The sequence below is a fragment of the Castor canadensis genome, chromosome 3 (assembly GCF_047511655.1).
Source record: "Castor canadensis chromosome 3, mCasCan1.hap1v2, whole genome shotgun sequence".
NCBI lineage: Eukaryota > Metazoa > Chordata > Mammalia > Rodentia > Castoridae > Castor > Castor canadensis.
This window is the reverse complement of record NC_133388.1, coordinates 54,577,300-54,599,963: the sequence shown is the minus strand read 5'-3', so window position 1 is coordinate 54,599,963 and position 22,664 is coordinate 54,577,300. Positions and strand designations below refer to the sequence as shown.

The 22,664-nt window shown below is 36.8% G+C and overlaps 1 protein-coding gene across 2 annotated transcripts in view; it reads left to right on the top strand.

Moving 5' to 3' along the window:
• The first annotated feature begins 3,222 nt into the window (after positions 1-3,222).
• The window catches only part of Atl1 (atlastin GTPase 1), a 47,002-nt gene continuing 27,560 nt past the window's right edge, over positions 3,223-22,664 (top strand). The window contains exons 1-3 of one of the 2 annotated variants that reach the window (XM_020165033.2): positions 3,223-3,244; positions 4,043-4,219; positions 21,432-21,679. In XM_020165033.2, the coding sequence (XP_020020622.1) occupies positions 4,186-4,219; positions 21,432-21,679 (282 nt within the window). In that variant the 5' untranslated portion in view covers positions 3,223-3,244; positions 4,043-4,185. Of the gene's footprint in view, positions 3,245-3,913; positions 4,220-21,431; positions 21,680-22,664 lie in introns of those variants that run through there. The other variant, XM_020165034.2, reaches the window with a different exon arrangement.

Below are 22,664 nucleotides of genomic sequence, written 5' to 3'. Positions count from 1 at the left end.
ATAGAACCAACCTATCTTCCAACAAATTGTTATGTGAGAGTAAATATCCTGTTTTGCTTAAGCCAATTTGAGATAGATTCAAAAGCATTCTAATTCACATAAGTACTTTTTTCCAACATTGCTAGTTATGGAGAGAAGGAGCAAGTTGGCGATCAACTATGAAGAAACTCCTGATTGAGGAAGCCCCTCATGATGAGGTAAAATGAGTATAATGAAGAAACCAATAGAAGAAAAAACTAATTGAGGATGACGAGGGAGAATGACTTATGGAGTAATATTTTAGAGAAGGTAGGAAGAGAGGATCTAGAGCAGTAAAGTACAAATGGAGGAATTCCTTTTCTTCTTTTTTACTTAAACTTGATCTTTGTCTTTTAAAAATCCTAACAAGATGTAATTCACATACCATACAATCCACCAATTTAAATTATACAATTCAGTGGGTTTTAGTATATTCACAGAGTTGTACAGGGTTTATTTCACAGTCAAGTTCAAAGCATTTTATCACCCTAAAAAGAAACCCCATCCTCATTGGCAGTCATTCTCTAACTTCTCCCTAAACTCCCACCCCTCTCCACAAGCGCCTAGCCAAAGTTAATTTCTGTCTCTGCATAGTAGCCTTTTGTAGGAATTTCAAGTGGAACAATAGAATTTGTAGTCTTTGTGGCTTGCTTTCACTTTATATGTTTTCAAAATCTATCCACATTAGAAAATATATCGGTACTTCATTCCCTTTTGAGACCACATAATTCTCCATTATATGGATATACCATTTTGTTTATCCATTCATTAGTTGGTGTTTGGGTTGTTTCTACCTTTTGACTATTAAAAATGCTGTTATGAACATCCCAGTGTAAGTTTTTGTGTAGATACATATGTTGTAATTTCTTTTGGGTATATAGGAAGGGAATTGCTAATCATTTGCTAATCTTCCATTTAACTTTTTGAGGAATTGCCACTGTTTTCCAAAGTGGCTGTACCATTTTATATTCCCACCAGCAGTGTCTGGGGATGTAAATTTCACCACATGCTCACCAGGCTGATGTTGTTTTTCTGATTTGAGTCATACTAGTAGGCATGAAGTGGAACTTACTATGATTTTGATTTTGATTTCCTTATTGATTAAAGATGTTGAACATCTTTTCATGTCCTTAGGGACCATTTGTATGTTTTCTGTGGGGAAATGCCTCCTTAGATCTTTTGTCCCCTTAAAGAATTGGGTTATTTGTATTTTTATTGTATTATACCTTAGATTCCAATATCAATACCACAGATTTCATTCTATTCTCCCCCTTTCCTCCTTTCTTTATTGCGACTTTATTTTCAACAGTGAGAATGCTGGCTCTCAGTATGTACCATATATCGGTTCAATCTTAGTGCATACCAAATAATTTCAGAATTTCTAATCCATGTATTCTGGGACAAAAAAATAACAAACTAGAGTATAATCATTGTATTATTTTTGTCTTGTAAGTTTTTGTCTTTAGGTTTTTGATCAGGTTTGAACTCAGTGCTTCATGCTTACAAGGCAGGCACTCTACTGCTTGAGCCACACCTCCATTCCATTTTGCTCTGGTTATTTTTGAGATGGGGTCTTGTGAACTGTTTGCCTGAGCTGGCTTTGAACTGCAATCCCCCCAATGTCAGCCTCCTAAGAAGCTAGGATTACAGCCCAGCTGTTTTTAGTCTTACACAATAAGAATGCTGTTTTCTAAAGCCCCTCAGGTTAGTTCTTCTATGCCCTTCACTGTAGTTATTTATTCACCTATAATGCAGCTCAGTTCACTTTTATTGTAAACTGTTTGACTTTTAATTCTCCCCATATCCTGGTTAATTTTAATTATTTGTTTATTTTGGAGAATGTGAGACAATAACCATGGGTTCTCAGAGTTATACAAAAAAGATTACATTTAGAGAAGTGTCAGTGCCCCCAATCCCTACTGTCCTATTCCCATTGTCCCATTATCCCACTGTTTCCAGCCTGTTCCCATCTATCTCTCACAGGTACCTAATCTCATTGGCTCTAGTTTATTCTTGCTGCATTTATTTTGCACAAATGAACAGAAACATCAGTTTTTGTGTCTTTTTCTTCTTATAGGAAGGATATATTATTAACCTTATGATTTTCCCCATATGACAGAATATAAATTAAAACTACTCTTATCAGTTCATAAAGATCTTCTACATGGTATTCCATTGTGTAGGTGTATTGTAATATATTCAACCACTCTTCTATGTATGGACATATAGCTTGTTGCCAGTATTTTACAAATACAAAAAATTCTGCAATAAATAATCCTGCATATTTGTATTTTCATTCAGTTGAAAGTATTTCCTCATAGTTGCTAAAATTCATGACTTAAAAAAAAGCCTGGTGTGGCAATACACAGCTGTAATACCAGCACTCAAGAGGCAGGGGCAGGAAGAGCCTGAGTTTGAGGCCAACCTAAACTACATAGTAATATCCTGCTTCAAAACTAACTAACTAATTAAATTAATTGAGTTAAATGTGTTCCAGCAAGGTCCATTAAAAGAATCTGGAAACAGTAACACTTTGGGCAGCAGTGAGCACACCCAGTATGTAGTTCTTGGTTTCTAAATACTGTTTCTCATCCGGAGCCAGAGCTTCTTGGAGAAATGGCTAATTCTAGTTCTGATGCAGGGAAAATATAAGGGAAACTTGAAACATTTCTCTGTGCAAGAAAAAAAGGAAATACTCAAGAGACAAATTAGGCAGACATTAAAAGGATACAAGAGCTGATGCTATGGGAATAGTATTAGCTAAATTTAGGGTGGTTAGAGTATTAAAAAGAATAAGGATGGTAATGAAAAATAACACAGCCATTTTCTTTGAGGTTTCATGAACCCATAGTGGTATTAAACAATAAAAGTGAGAAAGAGAATGACAGCTACTAACTGTAAAATGTAAAAGAAGGTATAGAATCATAACTAAAAATAACAGTTATTGACTCAGATAAGAGTATCAGAGAATGTTAAGAACATTAGATAAAAAGTTCTTGGCCAGTAGTACAAAAAAAACACCATATATACAGAGTTGTTCACTGAAGCATTTTTTTGTAAGTGATAAACTCAGAGTACTAACCAGAGTACCTATTAATTACAAAGAAAAGAGAATTTTAAAACTAAAATTTTTCAATTAGAAATAAATACTGAATTATATAATTCTCTCTCTCTCTTTTTAGAATATACTATACTCTTTTTGGTGAATTTGGTTGAAGGTACAGAGGTGAGATAATTTCTGGCTTCCTATGTTGTTTCATTTAGTGTTCGGGGAATGCAATTCTGTTAACACAGCCTCCTTTGAAACCATAATGCAAACTTAGTTTACAGTGCTTACAAGCTCTGAAGTCACCAGAGCTGCCAGCTGAAATATGGAACATGTAAGATTTGGCAGCAGCAGTGAGAGTTTCCTCATGTAGTATGTGTTTCCTCAGGTATTTGCTTTTTGTGTCTAACTCCAGACTATCTTTGCAAATCTCTGGGGAAATGTTTCTCTCTAGACATTGAGCTAGTTACAGATTATGATGAGTCTCCAGTTTATCTTGATCTAAATTTTGCTAACCCAATTTTAAAATACACATCTGCTCAGTATACATATGCAAAAATATACCTTCTTTACTAACATGACTTTGCTAAAAAAAAAAAAATCCAAAATGCCTGGCGGATAAATACAGATCATTTAAACTACTTTAGCTGTCTAAATGTTGCCAGTAAGTCTGTACTAACACGTAACTATCCTAAGACAAGGATATTTGAACACCCAGAATAATGCAGTGCTGTTTATTGGCTTGTGTATTTCTGTCATTATCTTTGCTGCTCAATTCTTGCAGAGTGTGCGGAGGGTGCTGCTTGTTTGTGTGCGGTTTCCACAGAAATGTTGCAGCACATCGTCTGTCACTGACTTCATGTGGGGGGTGGGCTGAGGTAGGAGGGTGTGACGCTGGTGTTTGTGAACTCAGGCTTGTGATGCTGAGCTGGGTTCCTCCGCCTTCTCCTCCCTTTCCTCCCCACTCCTTCCCACCAGCGCCACAGCAACATCCTTAGAGTCTGAGCGAACTGCGCCCTGTGCGGGCACGGAGCCTCCCGCTGCCAGCAACCTGCGGCCCTGGAGAGGACAGAGCGCAGTGACAGTGAGGACGCCTCGCTGCCACCAGTCCCTAGACCGCCATGGCCAAGAGCCGCAGGGACAGGAACAGTTGGGGTAAGTAGCAAGCGGTAGTTTCCGCAGCGGGCACAGGATCTTGGTTTCTGCTTCTGCAGACAAGGAGGCCAAGGGCGGCTTGGCGCCAGCGTCCACGGAAGGGAGTCGGTGGCTGCTGAGCTGCTCCCTGCTGGGCCGGAGTCCCCATGGCCAAGCGGTACCCGTGCAACAGAATCGCTCTGTGGGGACCTGGGCTGCCGCCTGGTGCAGGCCCGGCCTCCAGCTTCTCCCACTCCTATCCCCACCCCACCTCGCACCGCCTCCTCCCAGCATTTGGACAGCACCCACCCTGCGCCTCCAGGGACTCTGGGTTCCGCTTTAGCCATAGGCTGGGAGGATGGCGGTGAGGGTGGGCAGGGGCTGTTGTGCGGATCCGAGAGGAGTGAGGGGCCCGATCTGGAGCAGGCGAAACCCCAACCCCGTTCCCCGCAGCTGCGAGCTCGCCACAGCGCTGGCTCCGGGGCGGGTGTGCCGGGGACGCTGGAACAATGAGGCGGGGCGCCCCGGTCCTGGACTGAGCCTTGCAGACCCGAGCAACCTGGAGGAAGGGACACCCTCTTGGGAGCTCCAGAGCGCTGCAGTACTTGTTTTAATTTGGGGATTCGATGGGAGAATTTGGGGAGAAGAGGGCAAAGTTGGGTTTCCAGCCTTCTGCCCACCCGACCCTGCTACTCCATTCAGACCGGCCCAAGGGTGGCTTTGTTCTCTGATTTTACCTTTTGGAGATACTGGGCTCATGATTCAGCACCAGGCCGAGGGGAGGGGAAAGGAGAGGCTAGGCCCAGTGGATTCAAAACGCGAGTGGGTGGGCGGTGCTCGCGTTCGTGCGGAGAAGAGCGAGCACAGTGGCAGCGAGGCGTTGCGGGAGAAATCGCGGCCCCGCCCGCGCTGCTGCTCCAGACCACGGTAAATGATTGTGGGAAGGTTGGGCGTCCTTTTCGCCTTGGGATGTGGGTTTCTGGCAGTCACAGCACGTAATCCACCAGTATTTTAGGAACTAAAGCCCTCCACATTATATTACCAAACCAGTGCAGATCTCAAGCCATTGTGGCTTGAGGGATAAGAGAAATATTTTACTCATTAGTTTTGAATTATTATTTTGAAGATTCACACCTACTGTGAGTTCAGAGCTGCTTGGCTCTCTTCTGTCTCAGCAAGATCTCTTCTATAATTGTCCATTTAACCACAAGGCATAAACGTAGACTTTAGTTGATTATTTCAGTTTACTTTTGTAAGTAAAAGATGGTATATCTCCCTGCCTTTTATTCTAACAGCAGTTCACAATCATCTTGGCCCCCAGTAGGCAAGGTTTACATTTGACAGATTATCCAAAGTCTTTGGTTAGATGTGGAGAGTTGGAGCAGGTCTTTCATTAGTTGGCAGAGTTTAAGAGAAAGCACTTATGTTTTCTGAGATTACCAACCCCAGTTTTAGTAGGTGTGACTGTTGCAGTAACACAGTTTTCTTTGCTTCTTTTGAAATCTGGATAAATGGTTTCAGAGTGTCCCTTTCCACCCTTTTCCTTGACCTCTGGAATAGGAATTCCTTTTTTGGTCTTGCTCTCTGTAAGTGTCAGCTCTACCCTATTAAGAGCTAAGCATGTGAAAATTTATTCTGATGATTAAACAAACTTGTTTTTCTGCATTAGGGTTTGAACTCAGGGCCTTTTGCTTGCCAGACAGGTGTGGTACATACTTCTACCCTTTTTGCTTTAGGTATTCTTCAAATAGGGTCTTGCATTTATGCCCAACAGGTCTAGACTGAAAGCCTCCTGTTTGAGCTTCCCACATAGCTGGATGACAGTGCACACCACCATGCCCAGCTTTTATTGAGATGGGGTCCCATGAGCTTTTTGCCTGAGCTGGTGTTGAACCACAATCCTGATCTCTGCCTCCAAGTAGCTAGGATTACAGGCATGAGACACTGTGCCTAGCTAAAAAAATAATTATGACACTTTGCATCATTATTCTTCAGTATTTGGTTTCTTTAAGAAGTGGAAGGTTGGTTGTTTGTTTTTCTCATGAGAATGTGGTTTTCAAATGGGATTTGCATAAAATTGCTTTGGGAACTTATTAAAAAGGAAGATTTCTGCATCTTCCAGCCAGAGGTTTTTAATCAGTAGATCTGAAACAGGGTCTAGCAACCTGCCTTTTAGTTAGCATTGTAGGTGATTGACAAGCAGATGGTCTTGAATGTTACTTTGAGAAACACTATGTTAACTCATTTATATTTGATAGAATCATATTACAAATAGTTTACTTGGAAGTCATCAATTCAACTCATCAATTTCAACTCAAGTGATAGATTTTGAGAAGGAATGCCAGAATTACTGAGTGTTTGCTGGAAATTTTCACAGAGAAGAAATACTGGAATAAGTCTCAGTGTTCTATGGAAATACTTTAGTACTCAGGTTTTTGTTTGTTGTGAAGTATATAAACATAAATGACTTAGAAAAACATAGCATCTGGAGTAGGAGATAGAGGTTTTAACAAAGATGTTAAATAAGTATAGACAGATATAGGTCTGTCTTACTTCCATTTTTATTACCAGTACCTAGTCCAGTGCTTAACACACAGTACGTGTTTGTTTAATCATAGCAGTAGAAGCTAACATCTTTGAGCCTGTATCATATGGAGTAGGTACTTTAATTTTCATTTTACCATTAAAAGGTAGAGCTAGTAAATGATAGAGTCAGGATTTCATTGGATAGTTTTTAGATTCTTTTATCTTCATCACTCTTTTATACTGCCTTTTTGAATGGACAGTATATTCTACATTGCACAGAACTACAATTTTCAAGGCAATTCATCTGCATTATTGCCTTTGGTTTTTAGCCTCTTAAGTAATTACATGTTTTAGATGTATTATTCCCCATTTTGCATATAAAGAAAACTAAATTTCATATAGGTTAAATGAGTTGGTTAAATTCATGTATTTAGTCAGAGGATTAAGGTTAGGACCTAGGGTTTTTTCTAATATGCTTTCTATAACATGATACTCTGGAATGTTCTTTATAAAGCAGTGGTCTGGAGTGGAGAATAATAGGGAATATAAGCCCTCATAGAACCAGAGGTCTCTGATGAAAAACAGTCTGATGAAGGTTTAAAAAAAAACAGTGAACGGACTGGAGTCTAGCTAAGTAAATACTTTTCAGATGTGTCAGAAATAAAAAGGCTAAGAGTAAAGGTAGCTAATCCAGAATTGGAAAATACAGTGATTCCCAGGAAAAGAACAACAAAAATATTTTCAAAATCTATACAAAAGTGTTAAAATTTTGGTAAAGACCTCATCAGGCCATGAAGCAAGTATTCTTTTTACCTGTTAGGTCTTACATAGCCCGTGGGAGCTAGAAAGCAGAAAAGCACATGCTGTCCACCAGAGTTGGGATTGGTGTTTGAGGATCATTCTCAGAGGCAGGTCTGTGAATAGAAGTGAGGATCCCACCACCTGTACCTAAATCTGCACTTAAGAAGTTTGACTTCAGCTGCAAGAGGTCCCCACTTCATTTCAAAGAAATGAACTGCTTTAGGCAGATGTGGTGGTGCAGTTCTGTAATTCCAGTACTTGGAAAGCTGAGGCAAGAGGATCATTGAGTTCAAGCCCCACCTGGGCTACATTGTGAATTTGAGGCCAGCCTGTGCTACATAGAGAGATCCTGTGTCAAACAACAACAAAAATAAAAAACAAAATAAAAACTGAGTATTTAAGCACTTAATAGTCAACTCTTCAAAGGCAGGCATGATTACTCTTATTTTAATGAATAAGGAAGCTCAAATTCAGAAAGCATAAAGAGCTTGCCAGAGATACGGTAATCTATAAATTATATATCTAGGATTTAAATTCAGGACTGGCTGCTTTCATAGTTCATGTGGTGATGAGGACAAGAAACTAGAATAGCATGCCAAAAAGTGTCTCAACAAGTGTATCTAAGATTAAGTGTGTAAGAAATCAATTCTCTATAAATGTGATCACCTTGGACTAGAAAAGTAGGCAAAGGAATGTGCTAACGTGGAAAATAAAGACGACAGATAAGTATCAGAAATGGTACCCAGAAAGCAGTCTTTCTGTGCTGGGCTGGAGTTACCTACAACCAGAAACAAAACAGAAGTGAACAGTTTTTTTTTTTTTTTCTGCTCGTTTGTTTCTGTTAATTAAAGTTGCTTAAAAACTTGGAGCTAGAGCTATTATGTGGGAATTTTTGAGTGTTCTACAATTTAATAAAAACTGACAGCACAATAATGCTTTAGAAAAATGATTACATTAAAGTGTCAGCTTTGCCAGGAAATGTCCATTTGTTGAAAAGTATTTTGTGGAAATTTTAGGTTGGGAAGTTCTAGGTTTCTGGTTTTGTTTTTGAGGAAATTTTTTTTTTTGGTGGGACTAGAATTTGAACTCAGGGCTTCATGCTTGCAAAGCAGGTGCTCTACCACTTGAGCCATGCCTCCAGTTCTATTTTCTTTCCTCCCTTCCTTCCTTCCTTCCTTCCTTCCTTCCTGTGTTGGGGATCAAACCAGGGCCTTTCATATGCTTGGTAAGCACTATACCACTGAGTTACTTCCCCAGTCTCTATTTTTCTTAAAATGAGATTATTTGTCCCTTTTTGCTGCCTTATTTTCTACATACTTCATCCTCCGAAAACAAAATAAAATTTCACTGGGTCCTACACATATGATATGTGTGACATATTACAGATTTCCTTCCCCCATTTTTTCATTTAATCTGCCTTCCCTACATCTTTTTGCAAATACATTTTCATATATGTACACGCACATGTACGCATGCACACACGCACACATACACATGCGCACACACACTCTTAGCCTCTGCTTGTGCCTTCTCTTGATGAGTGCTGGGTTACACCTTTGCCCCTTTCTCAGACTCTGCAGCTTTTATTATCTTTAGAACAGACTAGACTGTAAGCCAGAGCCTGTGATCATTGGGAAATGATCCACTGTAAGACACTCCTCTCATAAAAAGATTTTGGGTTTGAAAGCTTTTCTTTGAATAAAAGTTCTTATGAAATATACATAAATACAAAAGAACGTGTGTGCTTAGTTTAAAAAGGAGTGATAATGGGCACCTGTGTCTCCACTCTCCAAATGAAGAAATAGAACTTTATCAATATTTTATCACTCCTGTGGGTCCCTCCTTAACTTTAACCTGCTTTTTTCCCTTCAAAGGTAAAAGCTTTCCTAAATTTCTTGGTCATTTTTAAAATTTTATTACAAATAAGTATATATCCATAAGTAATATATCATTTAGTTTGACACTCTTTCTTTCTTTCTTTCTTTCTTTCTTTTTTTGGCAGTACTGAGGTTTAAACTAACCACCTTACACTTGCTAGGTGAGCACTCTCCACTTGAGCCACACCCCACCTTTTACTTTAGTTTTCCAGATAGAGTCTTACACTTTTATTGGGGCAGGTCAGCAGGACCATGATCTCCTACGTCTACATCCTGAGTAGCTGGAATTATAGACATACCACCATGCCTGTTTTGAGATAGGGTCTTGTTAACTTTTTACCAGGGCTGACCTCAAACTGTTACCCTCCTATCTCTACCTCCTAAGCAGCCAGGATTACAGGTCTGGCCCAGCACTCCTGGCCTTAATTTTTAAAACCTAATATAAATGGAATCTAGAGGATGAATTTTTTTTCCAAAACATATGTTGTTCAATCTATGTCCTTACCCACACTTGGTGTTGAAATATATATGAAATGATACCTCACCGTTGTTTCAATTGGGGTTTTGCTGATTACTAGTGAGGAGTGAGCACATGTTCATATATTTTTTTGGCCATTCATATTTCTTATTCTGTGCCTCCTTACCATTTGCCCATTTTATTAGGTCTTTTATTTTTGCTTTTAGGAATTCCTTATATATTTTGGATATAAGTGCTTTGTTGATTTTTGCCATTTTGTGACATACATTGCTGTCTTTGTGTAATATTTTAATAAACTCATCTCATGTTTAAATATAGTCAGTTTAGTCAGTGTTTTTCATTATGGTTTGTGCTTTCTATATTTTAAGAAATCTCCTATATCAAGGCTGTAAACTATTCTCTTAATCTGGTTTTAAATTTTTGCACTTATTTTTTTTTCAATTTTTCTGTTGTGGTGAAATTTACATAACACAAAATTTACCATCTTAACCATTTTAAGTGTCCAGTTCAGTGATATTAAGTGCATTCATGTTATCATGCATCTGCCACCACTGTCCAACCTGGGATTCTTCACTGTACAGCGCTGCCACTGTGTGCCATTAAACAGTACCTCCCCATCCCTCTTCTCCTCAACTTCTAGTAACCACCATTTTCTTTCTCTATGATTTTGGCTACTCTAGGTACTTTCTAAGTAGAATGACACAGTGTTTGCCTTTTTGCGATTGGCTTATTCACTTGGTGTATTGGCCACAAGACTTACACATGTTACGGCATGTGTCAGAATTTCCTTCCTTATAAAGGCCAAATAGCATTCCATTGTATGTATATATTACATTTTGCTTATCCATTTATGCATCAATGGACACTTGTGTTGCTTCTACATTTTAGCTATTGTAAATGTTTTTGTGAACATGGGTGAACAAACATCTCTTTGAAATCTCACTTTCAATTCTTTTGAGTATAGCAGTAGAATTTTTGGATAATTTGGGAATTCTGTTTTTAGCTTTTGAGGAATTGCCATATTATTTGCCATAGCAGCTATACTGTTTTACATTCTCACCAACAGCACACTCAGGTTCCAGTATTTCAGGCAACCCTCCCTCTCTCCCTTGCTCCCTTCCTTTCTTTCTCCACTTGTTCAACATTCATACTGACATGTTTAAGCTGTCCTAGTGGGTATGATGATCTATATTGCTTAGAGATCCCTTTGTATCTCATTGTGGCTTTGATTTGCATTTAACTTTCTAATTTCCCTTGTGATTTCTTCTTTGATCGATTGGTTATTTAAGGGCATTGTTTTAATTGTCACAAATTTGTAAATTTGTAGTTTTTTTTCTGTTAACAGTTTCTAATTTTATCCTTTTATGGTTGAAGAAGATACTTGGTAGTATTTCTGTCTTTTAAAATGTATTGGGATTTAATTTGTGGCCTAATATTTGGTCTATCCTGAGACTATTTCATGTGCTCTTGAGAAGAATGTAAATTATATTGTTGTTGGGTATAGTGTCTGAGTATGTTTGCTAGCTCTAGTTATGTGTTGTTCAAGTCCTTTATTTCTCTGCTTATCTTTTGTCTTGTTCTTTCCATTATTGAGAAGAGAGTATTCAGATCTCCAACATTACTGTAGAATTGTCTGTTTTTTCTTTCAATTCTGTCAATTTTTGCTCATGTGTTTTCATGTTCTGCTATTAGGTGTAAAAATGTTTGTATTTTGTATTCTTGCTGTGTTGAGCAAGAACATTTTATTAATATAAAACATTTTATTAAATTTGTCCTCCTTTATCTCTTGTGATCCTTTAGACTTAATAATATTTTGTCTGATATAGTATATTAGACTCTCTTTTGGTTACCATTTGCATGCAATATCTTTTTCCATTCTTTTGCTTTCAATTTGTTTGTGTCTTTGTGTCTAAAGTAAGTCTCAGCAGGAAGTAAGACAGCATGAAGTTGAACTTTTTTTTATCCGTTCTATCTATTTCTGACTTTTGACTCAAGAGTTTGAACTACTTACATTTAAAATAATTACTGATGAGGAAGACATACTTCTTCATTTTGTCATTTGTTTTCTGCATTCCTTACTGCTATTTTTGTCCCTCATTTCCGGGATTACTGTATTTTGCGATTAGTTGATGTTTTTTGTAGTATAATATTTTAATTATCTTACTTCCTTTGGGGAAATTTTAAAGCTATTTTCTTTGTGGTGACCAAGGGAATTATATTCAGCCTCCTAAAGTTATAACATTCTAATTTGAATTTATACCAGTTTAACTTCATTAATACACAAAAATTCTGCTTCTTTACATCTGTCTCACCCCTTTCAGTTATTATCACAAAATCACATCTTTACAGTACATTGTATGTTCAAAATCATAAGCTATCATAGTTTCTGAAAGTGCATTTTGTTTCTGAAAACAAAATGTGAAGTTTCAAACTAAAGTTACAATAATATTAGCCTTTAGACTGATAACTGCTTTTTAATGTATTAGTCTTTTTTTTTAATGTGTGTGTGGTACTGGGGATTGAACTCAGGTTCTCACACATGCATGCTAGTCTCTTAAAACATGTGAAGAACAAAAATTGAAGTTCCAAACTGTTGTTAAAGCAATACTAGCTTTTTATAATTGCCCATGTATTTATCTTTGCTGAGATCTTTATTTCTTCATGTGGCTTTGAATTATTGTGTAGTACCCTTTCATTTCAACATGCAGCACTATTTTAACATTTCTTATAGGAAGGTGTAATGTGACAAACTCAGCTTTTGTTTATCTAGGAATGTCTTAATTTCTCCTTTTTGTACAACATTGTTCTACATTTAGGATTCTTGATTGACAGGTTTTTATTTTTTTCTTTCTTTCTTCTTTCTTCCCCCTCTCCCTCCTCCTCTTCCATCTTCAGAGAGCGTAGTGTTTCCTAGGCAGGCACTGCAACACTTGAGCCACCCCACCAGCCCTTTTACATTGGTCATTTTTGAGGTAGGCTCTCACTTTATGCCCAGGCTTTGACCATGTTCCTCCTGTTTGTGCATTCCTGTGTAGCTAGGATGTCAGGCTCACTCCACCAAGCCTAGTCATTGATGGAGTTGGGGATCTCTTGAACTTTTTTCCCCAGCTGGCCTGGAGCCATGATCCTCCTAATCTTTACCTCCCAAGTAGCTAGGATTATAGGCGTGAGCCACCACAACCAACCTTAGTCTCCTATCTCTTCATCGAAGTTTCCTTCATTCCTACTTCATTTTCTTGTCTTTTTATGTATCTTCTGCTGGTTCTTTGAGTGCTATATGACAATTGTTTTAAAGTCATTGTTCAGTAGGTTTGCCATCTTATCTCTCTTTAGGACAATTTACGTTTTACTTATTTTTCCTTTAAATGGGCCATTCTTCCCTGGTTTTTTGTATGCTTTGGGATTTGGTGAAAATTGGATATTTGAATCTAATAATGTGACCATTCTGTTAATGTCATTGTCTTCCCTTCCCTGGAGTTTGCTATTTTTTTCTTTTTGTTTTAATTGTTGTATGGTGTCTCCATATGTAGATCAGCCTGAGGTGTTAATTTAGGGACTTCTCAGATCTTTTCTGAGCCTATGCCTTTCCCTAAGAATGTGCAGTGATTAACTTCCTCTATATATTTGGCTGCTTTTGAATAGCCTAGTCCTTAGTATTTGATTTCCTAAAGCAGGAAAATGAGAGAGATGAAGCAGGGAGAGGTGTTGGTCCTTTAAGTCCCCTGGAAGGCACTTGAGGGAGGGTAGAAGGGGTTTTAAACCATGGAAGGAAGCCTTGTAGCGATGGCTGCTTGCTTGTGTAGCACCTCCATGATCAAAGTAGCAATTGGCAGTGAGAATACAGAGCCTCAAATTTTAGAGACTTGGGTCCTTACGCCCATGCTGATTCTCCTAACCGGGAAGTGCCCTGCTCTAGGAACACACGCATGGCTGCTTGTCATGAGGCTGGAGGCAGAGAATGGATAGCTGCTACTGAATTAGGAGCTGAAATTAACTGCAGTTACTGCCCAGCTTTTCCCTGTAAGTTGCAAGCCTTCAATAGACTGGAGGGCTGTTACAGAATTGTCCCCAGTGTTTTATTTTTCTTCATCAGGTTAAGACCATTCTCCTGTATTCCTAATAATAGTTTCTTTTAAATCACTGGATATTGAATTTTAATGAATTTATTGATTTTTAACACTTAATTTTACATTTATTGGAATCATATCTTTTTCCTTTACTTTGATAATACGTTTAATTACATTAATAGGCCTTCTGTGTTGAAGTGATCTTCATTCCTAGAATAAACTCAGGCTGGTTAGGCTGTGCTACCTTTTTCAGTACATTGCTGGGTTTACTAACATTTTGATTAAGATCTTTGCAAACAGATTTACAAGTACATTTGTTTTTGCACTTTCTTTATCTGACTTTGGTATCAAAGTATCAAGATTATATTAACCCTATAAAATGAGTAGGGAATGTTTCCTCATTTTTCTGTTCTCTGTATAAGTTTGTACATGGTAATGAGAAAAACTAGTCTATTAAACTATTGATTCAGTTTCTGAATTGGTTATAAAGCGATTTAAACTTTCTATTTCTTGTAGAGTCAGTTTTAATAATTTACAGCTTTCTTGGAATTTCATCAACTTGGCAAGATTATTCTTGGTTTCCTGTTATTTTCTATACTTCAAGATTTTTGTGTCTTTCTTACATTGTTTACTCTCTTCCTTTTATTGTTTAATCTCTTTTTCTTCTCTATTTACTTAATTTCTTGTGCATCTGTATTATTTTCTTCAGGTTTATTCTATGCTTTTATTTTTTTAACTTAAAAAATTGGATACTACACTCATAAGTTTTCAGTTTTTCTTTTTCTACTACATGCATTTAAGACTATAGTCTTTCTCTAAATATCAGTTTTTCTGTAGGCTATATATGTTGACATATTTATTCTCATTCAGTTTTAATTACTTTAAATATCCATGGTGGTTTGTTATTTTACCCATAAATATAAAGAAGCTATGTTTTTGTTTGTTTGTTTTTTGTTGTTGTTGTTGTTTGCAATGCTGGTGGGGACTGAACCCAGGGTCTTGCACATGCTAGGCAGGCTCTACCAGTTGAACTACCACCCCCTCTTTTTTTTATGTTTTTCAGACATGGTTACCCTTCTACCTTTGCCTAGGCTGGCTTTCAATTTGCTATCTTCTTGCCTCTGCCTCCTGAGTAGCTGGGATTACAGTCATGTACCACCACACCCAGCTTGGATTTTTTTCTAAATTAATCTTTGTTATTAATTTTATTATTTTGCAGAATATATGCTGTATAGCAGCACAACTTTCTTTGGTAATGTAAATGTTCATTGTCTACATCTCCATTATAGTAGCTGCTAGCCATATGTGGCATTGAGCATATGAAATAAGGAACCAAATATTTTATTTAAGATGTGTGGGGGGAGGAAGTGGTTCAAATAATATATACACATGCAAGTAAATGTAAAAACAATAAAATAAAATTTTAAAAAGTTAACTAGTCATATATAACTACTTGCTACAGTATTGGGAAGTTCATGTTTATAGAATACCTGTGCTAAAACAGTGTTGAAATTTGTCTTATGTTCTGGTATGTTCTTAATTTTTATAAATAGTGTACAGGTGCTCAACAGGCATTTTATGCTTTCTGATTTTTATAAATGTGTTATATATGTCCATTAGCTCAGATTTACTCAATGTAGATTATGTATTCTAGATGATTTTAGACCTTTTGATCTGTCAGATGCTGATATTTTGTCAATATTTTAAAGTACTCAAATATGTTTTTTAAATGCTGGTTCATTTGTCAATTTCCCTTCTGTTTTGTCAAGTTTTGCTTATAGACCTTTGAGTTATATTAACTGCACACAATTGTCACATGTTCCTGATGAACTCAGCCTTTTATTTTTAAGGCAAAAAGTAATACTTTTGCCACCAAAGTCTGTTTTATCTGATATTTATGATGTTATGATACTAACATACATGCCATATTTCTTTTGCTTCTTTTAGTTTGTGGATCTATTGAATAGGGGTGATTGGGCAAGAGGCTGAGTGCTTCCTACAAAAATGAGTCATTTTGTTCTCCTTCTCAGCAGTGAGACCAAATATCCTTATACTCTGTGCCCCTGTCAAAAGTCCTTCCACAAATATCTTACAAATACCTGGCCATCTGGCTGAGGGCTAGCTATTGTTCATGAATTGGTGTAGTTCTGTAACTTTGGTATGTCCTGCAATGGCTGCTATATGTTCACGTATTATTCTTTCTTTAGGAAAACAATAATGATTTTTCCCTCCCTCTGGCTTCCAAATGTCCTAAGTGCTTTTCTTTGGCAAAAACTAAACCAGAACTCTTAAAAGAAAATTGTAAGAATTACAGTGCTGTACTTTGCAGAGTCTCTGCAATGTTTCAGTGTCTGTAATGCAGAGAAGAGCTTAGAGTGGTAGGGGTAGACCTGAGCGTGACACAGACAGTATTCAAGACAGAGTAACCATCCATTTTCAGACTAGTTGACTCAGAGATGATCAAAGGACCAGCTAACTCTTTAGAAATCAAGTACTTGTGAAACTGACTTTTTTCAATGACTATGAATATATATGTATTTGTTTGTTTTTCTTAGTGGGAATTATATTTTCCATCTTCTTGTTTTCTTAAAATATGTGAGCATATTTTCTTAAGATTAGGACATTTTCTATAACATGACTTCAAATGGGTGCATATTTTTGCATAATATAGCTGTGACATAATTATTTAAATACTGTTAAGCATTTAGATTTTATCTAATTTGTCACTATATAAATAGTGCTGTTATGAACCTCTATTTGGATAAATACATGTGCACAGTTCTGATAGTTTCCTTAGGATATATTATAGGAAATGGAATTGTTTAAAAGGTATGCATATTTTTAAATTTTTCATTGTTTCCAGTGTCTCTTTTTAATTAATGTATCTTTACTAGGAAGACTGAACTCCCCTATTCCTATTAGTCATTTATATTTCCTTTTTAGTTTCTCATTTTTTCTATTGAAAAATACATACACATCTACACAGTGCTGTCATCATGATGGCATAAGAAAACACAGGTACATTTATAGAAACTGACACCAAATGGATGATTTATAATATTCTTTTGCTTTTAAATAAATAAACATCCTGTTAAGTGATTTACTTGTTTCTTCAAGGTTCTGATGTAACTGCCCTTCCCTCAAGAGTATTATCAGCAGAATTATGTAAGACTCTGCATGCTAATGTTTTGACCTCTGTTATATCTAGTCATCTCGTGTACTCATAGCTCTATTCTTGCTGTAAAATACTTAAGATTCATCTTTGTGAGTTAATATTTTATTGTGTTTCCCCGTGTCTGTCTATCTCTTTCTGTGTAAATTCTTTCTTATTGTTACTTTGGAAGGCATTTCAGCTGCCCATTCAGACAGGTTCTATCTGTCCTCTTCAAATTCTGCTGTTAAAATGAGATGTAATAGTTCAAGAAGAAATAATAATTCCTTTTAATTTTAGCTGCCAGGAGAATTTCTTAAGTGCTATGCATTTTCTTTTTTTTAATTGTTTTATTATTCATATGTGCATACAAGGCTTGGGTCATTTCTCCCCCCTGCCCCCCACCCCCTCCCTTACCACCCACTCTGCCCCTTCCCTCTCCCCCCCCTCAATACCCAGCAGAAACTATTTTGCCCTTATCTCTAATTTTGTTGAGGAGAGACTATAAGCAATAATAGGAAGGAACAAGGGTTTTTGCTGGTTGAGATAAGGATAGCTATATAGAGAGTTGACTCACATTAATTTCCTGTGCATGGGTATTACCTTCTAGGTTAATTCTTTTTGATCTAACTTTTTCTCTAGTTCCTGGTCCCCTATTCCTATTGGCCTCAGTTGTTTTTAAGGTATCTGCTTTAGTTTCTCTGCGTTAAGGGCAACAAATGCTAACTAATTTTTTAGGTGTCTTACCTATCCTCACCCCTCCCTTGTGTGCTCTCGCTTTTATCATGTGCTCAAAGTCCAATCCCCTTGTGTGTTTGCCCTTGATCTAATGTCCACATATGAGGGAGACCATACGATTTTTGGTCTTTTGGACCAGACTAACCTCACTCAGAATGATGTTCTCCAATTCCATCTATTTACCAGCGAATGATAACATTTCGTTCTTCTTCATGGCTGCATAAAATTCCATTGTGTATGGATACCACATTTTCTTAATCCATTCGTCAGTGGTGGGGCATCTTGGCTGTTTCCATAGCTTGGCTATTGTGAATAGTGCCGCAATAAACATGAGTGTGCAGGTGCCTCTGGAGTAACCTGTGTCACAGTCTTTTGGGTATATCCCCAAGAGTGGATCAAATGGTAGATCAATGTGTAGCTTTTTAAGTAGCCTCCAAATTATTTCCAGAGTGGTTGTGCTAGTTTACATTCCCACCAACAGTGTAAGAGGGTTCCTTTTTCCCCGCATCCTCGCCAACACCTGTTGGTGGTGGTGTTGCTGATGATGGCTATTCTAACAGGGGTGAGGCGGAATCTTAGCGTGGTTTTAATTTGCATTTCCTTTATTGCTAGAGATGGTGAGCATTTTTTCATGTGATTTTTGGCCATTTGAATTTCTTCTTTTGAGAAAGTTCTGTTTAGTTCACTTGCCCATTTCTTTATTGGTTCATTAGTTTTAGGAGAATTTAGTTTTTTAAGTTCCCTGTATATTCTGGTTATCAGTCCTTTGTCTGATGTGTAGCTGGCAAATATTTTTCTCCCATTCTGTGGGTGTTCTCTTCAGTTTAGAGACCATTTCTTTTGATGAACAGAAGCTTTTTAGTTTTATGAGGTCCCATATTTCTATGCTATCTCTTAGTTGCTGTGCTGCTGGGGGTTCGTTGAGAAAGTTCTTACCTATACCTACTAACTCCAGCATTTTCTTTAAAATGGCTGTAATATACTCAGAGTTTATCTCTCTTGGTTTAGTTTTTACTAAAAAGTTGGAGTATAACTTTTTAAAATAAAAGTTTACAAATAAAAAATTAGTAATGTACTTCAACGGTATTTCCAGTATATAAAACAATTTTTCTGTATGGTATAAATTTTTTAAAAATTCCCTTTCTACATATCTAAATTCAGTAACTGAGTACCAGCTTCTAGTGATGTAGAATACAGCACAAAATGGAAAAGTCCCCAAACCCCTGTTTTTGAATACAAGATTTAGTATGCTTAGAGGTAAAATGAGAGTTATGCCTTCATCTGAATAATTTATGAAGAGTAGAGGTTATTTTGGCTCATAGTTCTTGAGGCTAGAAATCCAAGATCACGTGATCACATCTGGCAGGGGCCTGGTATATCATAACATGTCAGAAAAGCTGAAGGGCACTGGAACTTTTGTTAAAGGGAGAGTACATTAGGGCAGCTTTGCTTTATAACAATCTGCTCTTGTAGTGACTCATCTAGTCCTGAGAGAGCAAGAACTTAGTTCACACCCCCAGTAGTTAACTCAGTCCTTCCAGAAAGGCATTAATACATTCAGAAGGACAAAGCTTCTTTTTATTTTGTTATTTTTAGCATATACTAATTGTACAGAGTGATGAATCAGCACTTAAATGTCTCACAACCACTCAATATTATTGCATTGAGGACCAAATTTGAATATGAGTTTCAGAGGAAACAAAGCATATTCAAACCATAGCAAGTTGGTTCTCTCTCCTTGTGAACCTCATAATCCGGGTCATCCATAGTAAAATGCCAGTTCCCATCTGTCTTGCTTCTCACCTATTTCCTTCCCCTTTCTTCTTTTTAGGATTTGAATAGTGTTTAGGAAAGTGAAACTAAGTATAGTTTAGCAAAATATATTTAAGAAGGCGGAGGTCTGGTACTAAGAAAACTAGGTATGTATTCCAAAAGATTTTTTTATTATTTTAGATTAATAAGATAATATTTATTACCCAGGTAGTATGTAATTATGAATGAATGATGTCAGATTTACAACATTTGTTCTTTATAATACCTTTACCTTATAAAATCTTTTAAACAAAATTGTGTAAATAAACATTTACTGGATATGTACTGTGTGTGAGCTTGATAAATTTTCAAGAAATGCAAGTTAGATAGTATGAGCTCTCTAAATATTTTTAGTCCTTGTTTTCAGTTTTGATCTTTATAGAAACTAAAATTTTTCTAAATAGTTTTTAAGTTTGCTAACATAATTCTTATTCCATGCCATTTACCCACTTAAAGTATACAGTTAAATGACTTTTAATGTCTTTAGTTATGTACCCATATCACAATTTTAAGACATTTTCATTAGTCCCCCAAAGAAACCTTGCATCACTTAGCCACCACTCCCAGCCCTCAGTTCACACCTATACCCCAGCCCTAGACAACCACACACACTAATCTACTTTCTGTCTCTATATATTTTCCTGTTATGGACATTTAAATATATATGGAGTCATACAATATGTAGTCCTTTATGGCTGGCTTCTTAACATAGTGTTTTCAGGGGTCATCCATGTTGTAGCTTCTATTGAGATACCGTATTTGTTTTTACTCTTGAATACTATTTCATTGTATGGATATACCACATTTCATTTATCCATTTATAATTGAGAGACACTTGAGTTACAGCTTTTCTAAATAGTATACGTAAATGTCGATTATCATAAATATAGGTATAGGTTGATAGTAGTGATAGGTCTCAGATAGGAAACCTTTCTTAACTTTAAGACACAAACTAATATATTCATAAACAGATATTCCACAAATTAATTGTATTTTACTATTCATTCTTTAATAATAACTAACTATTTCTGCATTTCTGAATGTCTCTTTACCAAAAAAAGGTACATTTAATATGGTATTTGCCTGCATTATAATGATATTTCTTCCCATCAACCATCTCGGTATTTTAGTCACAATTCAGATTTTTTTTTTACAATATACTTGTCACAATTTAAAAAAGTCTTTTTCCTCTTCATTAAGTCCATGTGTACAAGGGCCTTGAACATACACTAAGAATTCAAGGCTAGGGATGTAGCTCAGTGGTAGAGCATTTGCCTACCATGTGGAGAGGTCCTAGACTCAATCCCCAGACCTACAAAAAGAAAACACAAAGCTCAGAGTTACCTGTCTCACCCACCCCTATTATGTAAAGGTAGAAACTTACTATGTACAATTTAATATCCATCAATAAGAAGGAAGCATTGCAAGAATCTTTTATGTAAATAACTAAGCTTATTTCAAAGGGATGGAGAAAGTGTGAACTAATACTTTGCTATTCATCTGATTCAAAAGTAGAGCTCTTTGCTTTGATTGTCTTTCTCAGTTAGCAAAGAGCGAACTTTGTACTGACAGCATTCTTGAAAAGAAAATTCTTTTTAATTCAGTCACATGATCAGAAAGATAATTGAAGTCTTTCTAGAATATGGTATAAATGACAATAAAATATGTGATTATAATGAGCGTTTCCAATTCCACTGTGTGTCATGTATTTGAGAGTTGAGAGATACCTATTTCTGGGTATTTGGAGATGATTAGCTGAACCAATTGTTGCCTTATTCACCAGGTGGATTTTCAGAAAAGACAAGTGAATGGAGCTCAGAAGAGGAAGAGCCAGTGAAAAAGGCAGGACCTGTCCAAGTCCTTATTGTCAAAGATGACCATTCCTTTGAGTTAGATGAAACTGCACTGAATCGGATCCTTCTCTCTGAGGCTGTCAGAGACAAGGAAGTAGTTGCCGTATCTGTTGCTGGAGCCTTTAGAAAAGGGAAATCATTCCTGATGGACTTCATGCTGCGATATATGTACAACCAGGTAAGTAGGAGGTCCCTTAACAAGCATGAATGAAACAAGCTGAATTTTAGATCTGCCAAAGTAACTGTTTTATCGGTGCTTTCCTTGTCTTTCAAAAATTTTAATAAAAATCTTAGGTAGATTGTTGACCTGAGTTAATGATACAATAATGTTATCATCATGCTAATTCGTATCATCACAATTTATTCATTAAAGTATGTATCCCAAGACTTTTAAAAACATTTTATTAGCGTATGTTAGTTGTACAGGGGAGGGTTCATTGTGATATTTCCATGTACGCTTATAATGTACCTTAGTTAGATTCATCCCCTCCATAATTCTCCTTCAACCTCCTCCCTCCTACTTAAAACAATCTTAGCAGGTTTCATTCATTGCTCCATTTTCATGCACTTATTTAAAGTACATTGACCATATTCACCCTCTCCATTCCCCCTCCCCCTCCCACTAGTATCTACCCCTAACAGGACCTGTTTTACATTCCTGTCTTTCATTTTTTAAGTGTGTATTCATGTTCAAAGGGGTTTCACCATGGCATTTCACCCATGAGTATATTGTACTTTAATCAGATTAATCAGATTAACCCCCTCTATTACTTACCTAACCTTCCCCCTCCTATTACTAAACAGCTTTAGCATGTTTTGTTATGCTACTTCCTTCACAGATGCAGTGTATGTCAACATTATTTATTATTATCATTCTCTTTTCCTCTACTTCCTCTCCTTAATCCCCTCAAACAGTCCCACTGTTACAGTTATACATATACATGTGTGTGTGTGTGTGGATACACACACATGTATCTTTTGGGTCTGTCTTCCACATGTGAGAGAAAACACATGACCTTTACCAAGATCTTTGCTTAGGCAAATTTTACTAGACTATTTTAAATTTCTACATCAGTTAGTTACTATTTATCGACTACTAGCTCTATGCTCTGCATTGTGCTAGGTGCTATGGAGGAAACCAAAGAAGACATAGATTGTGCACT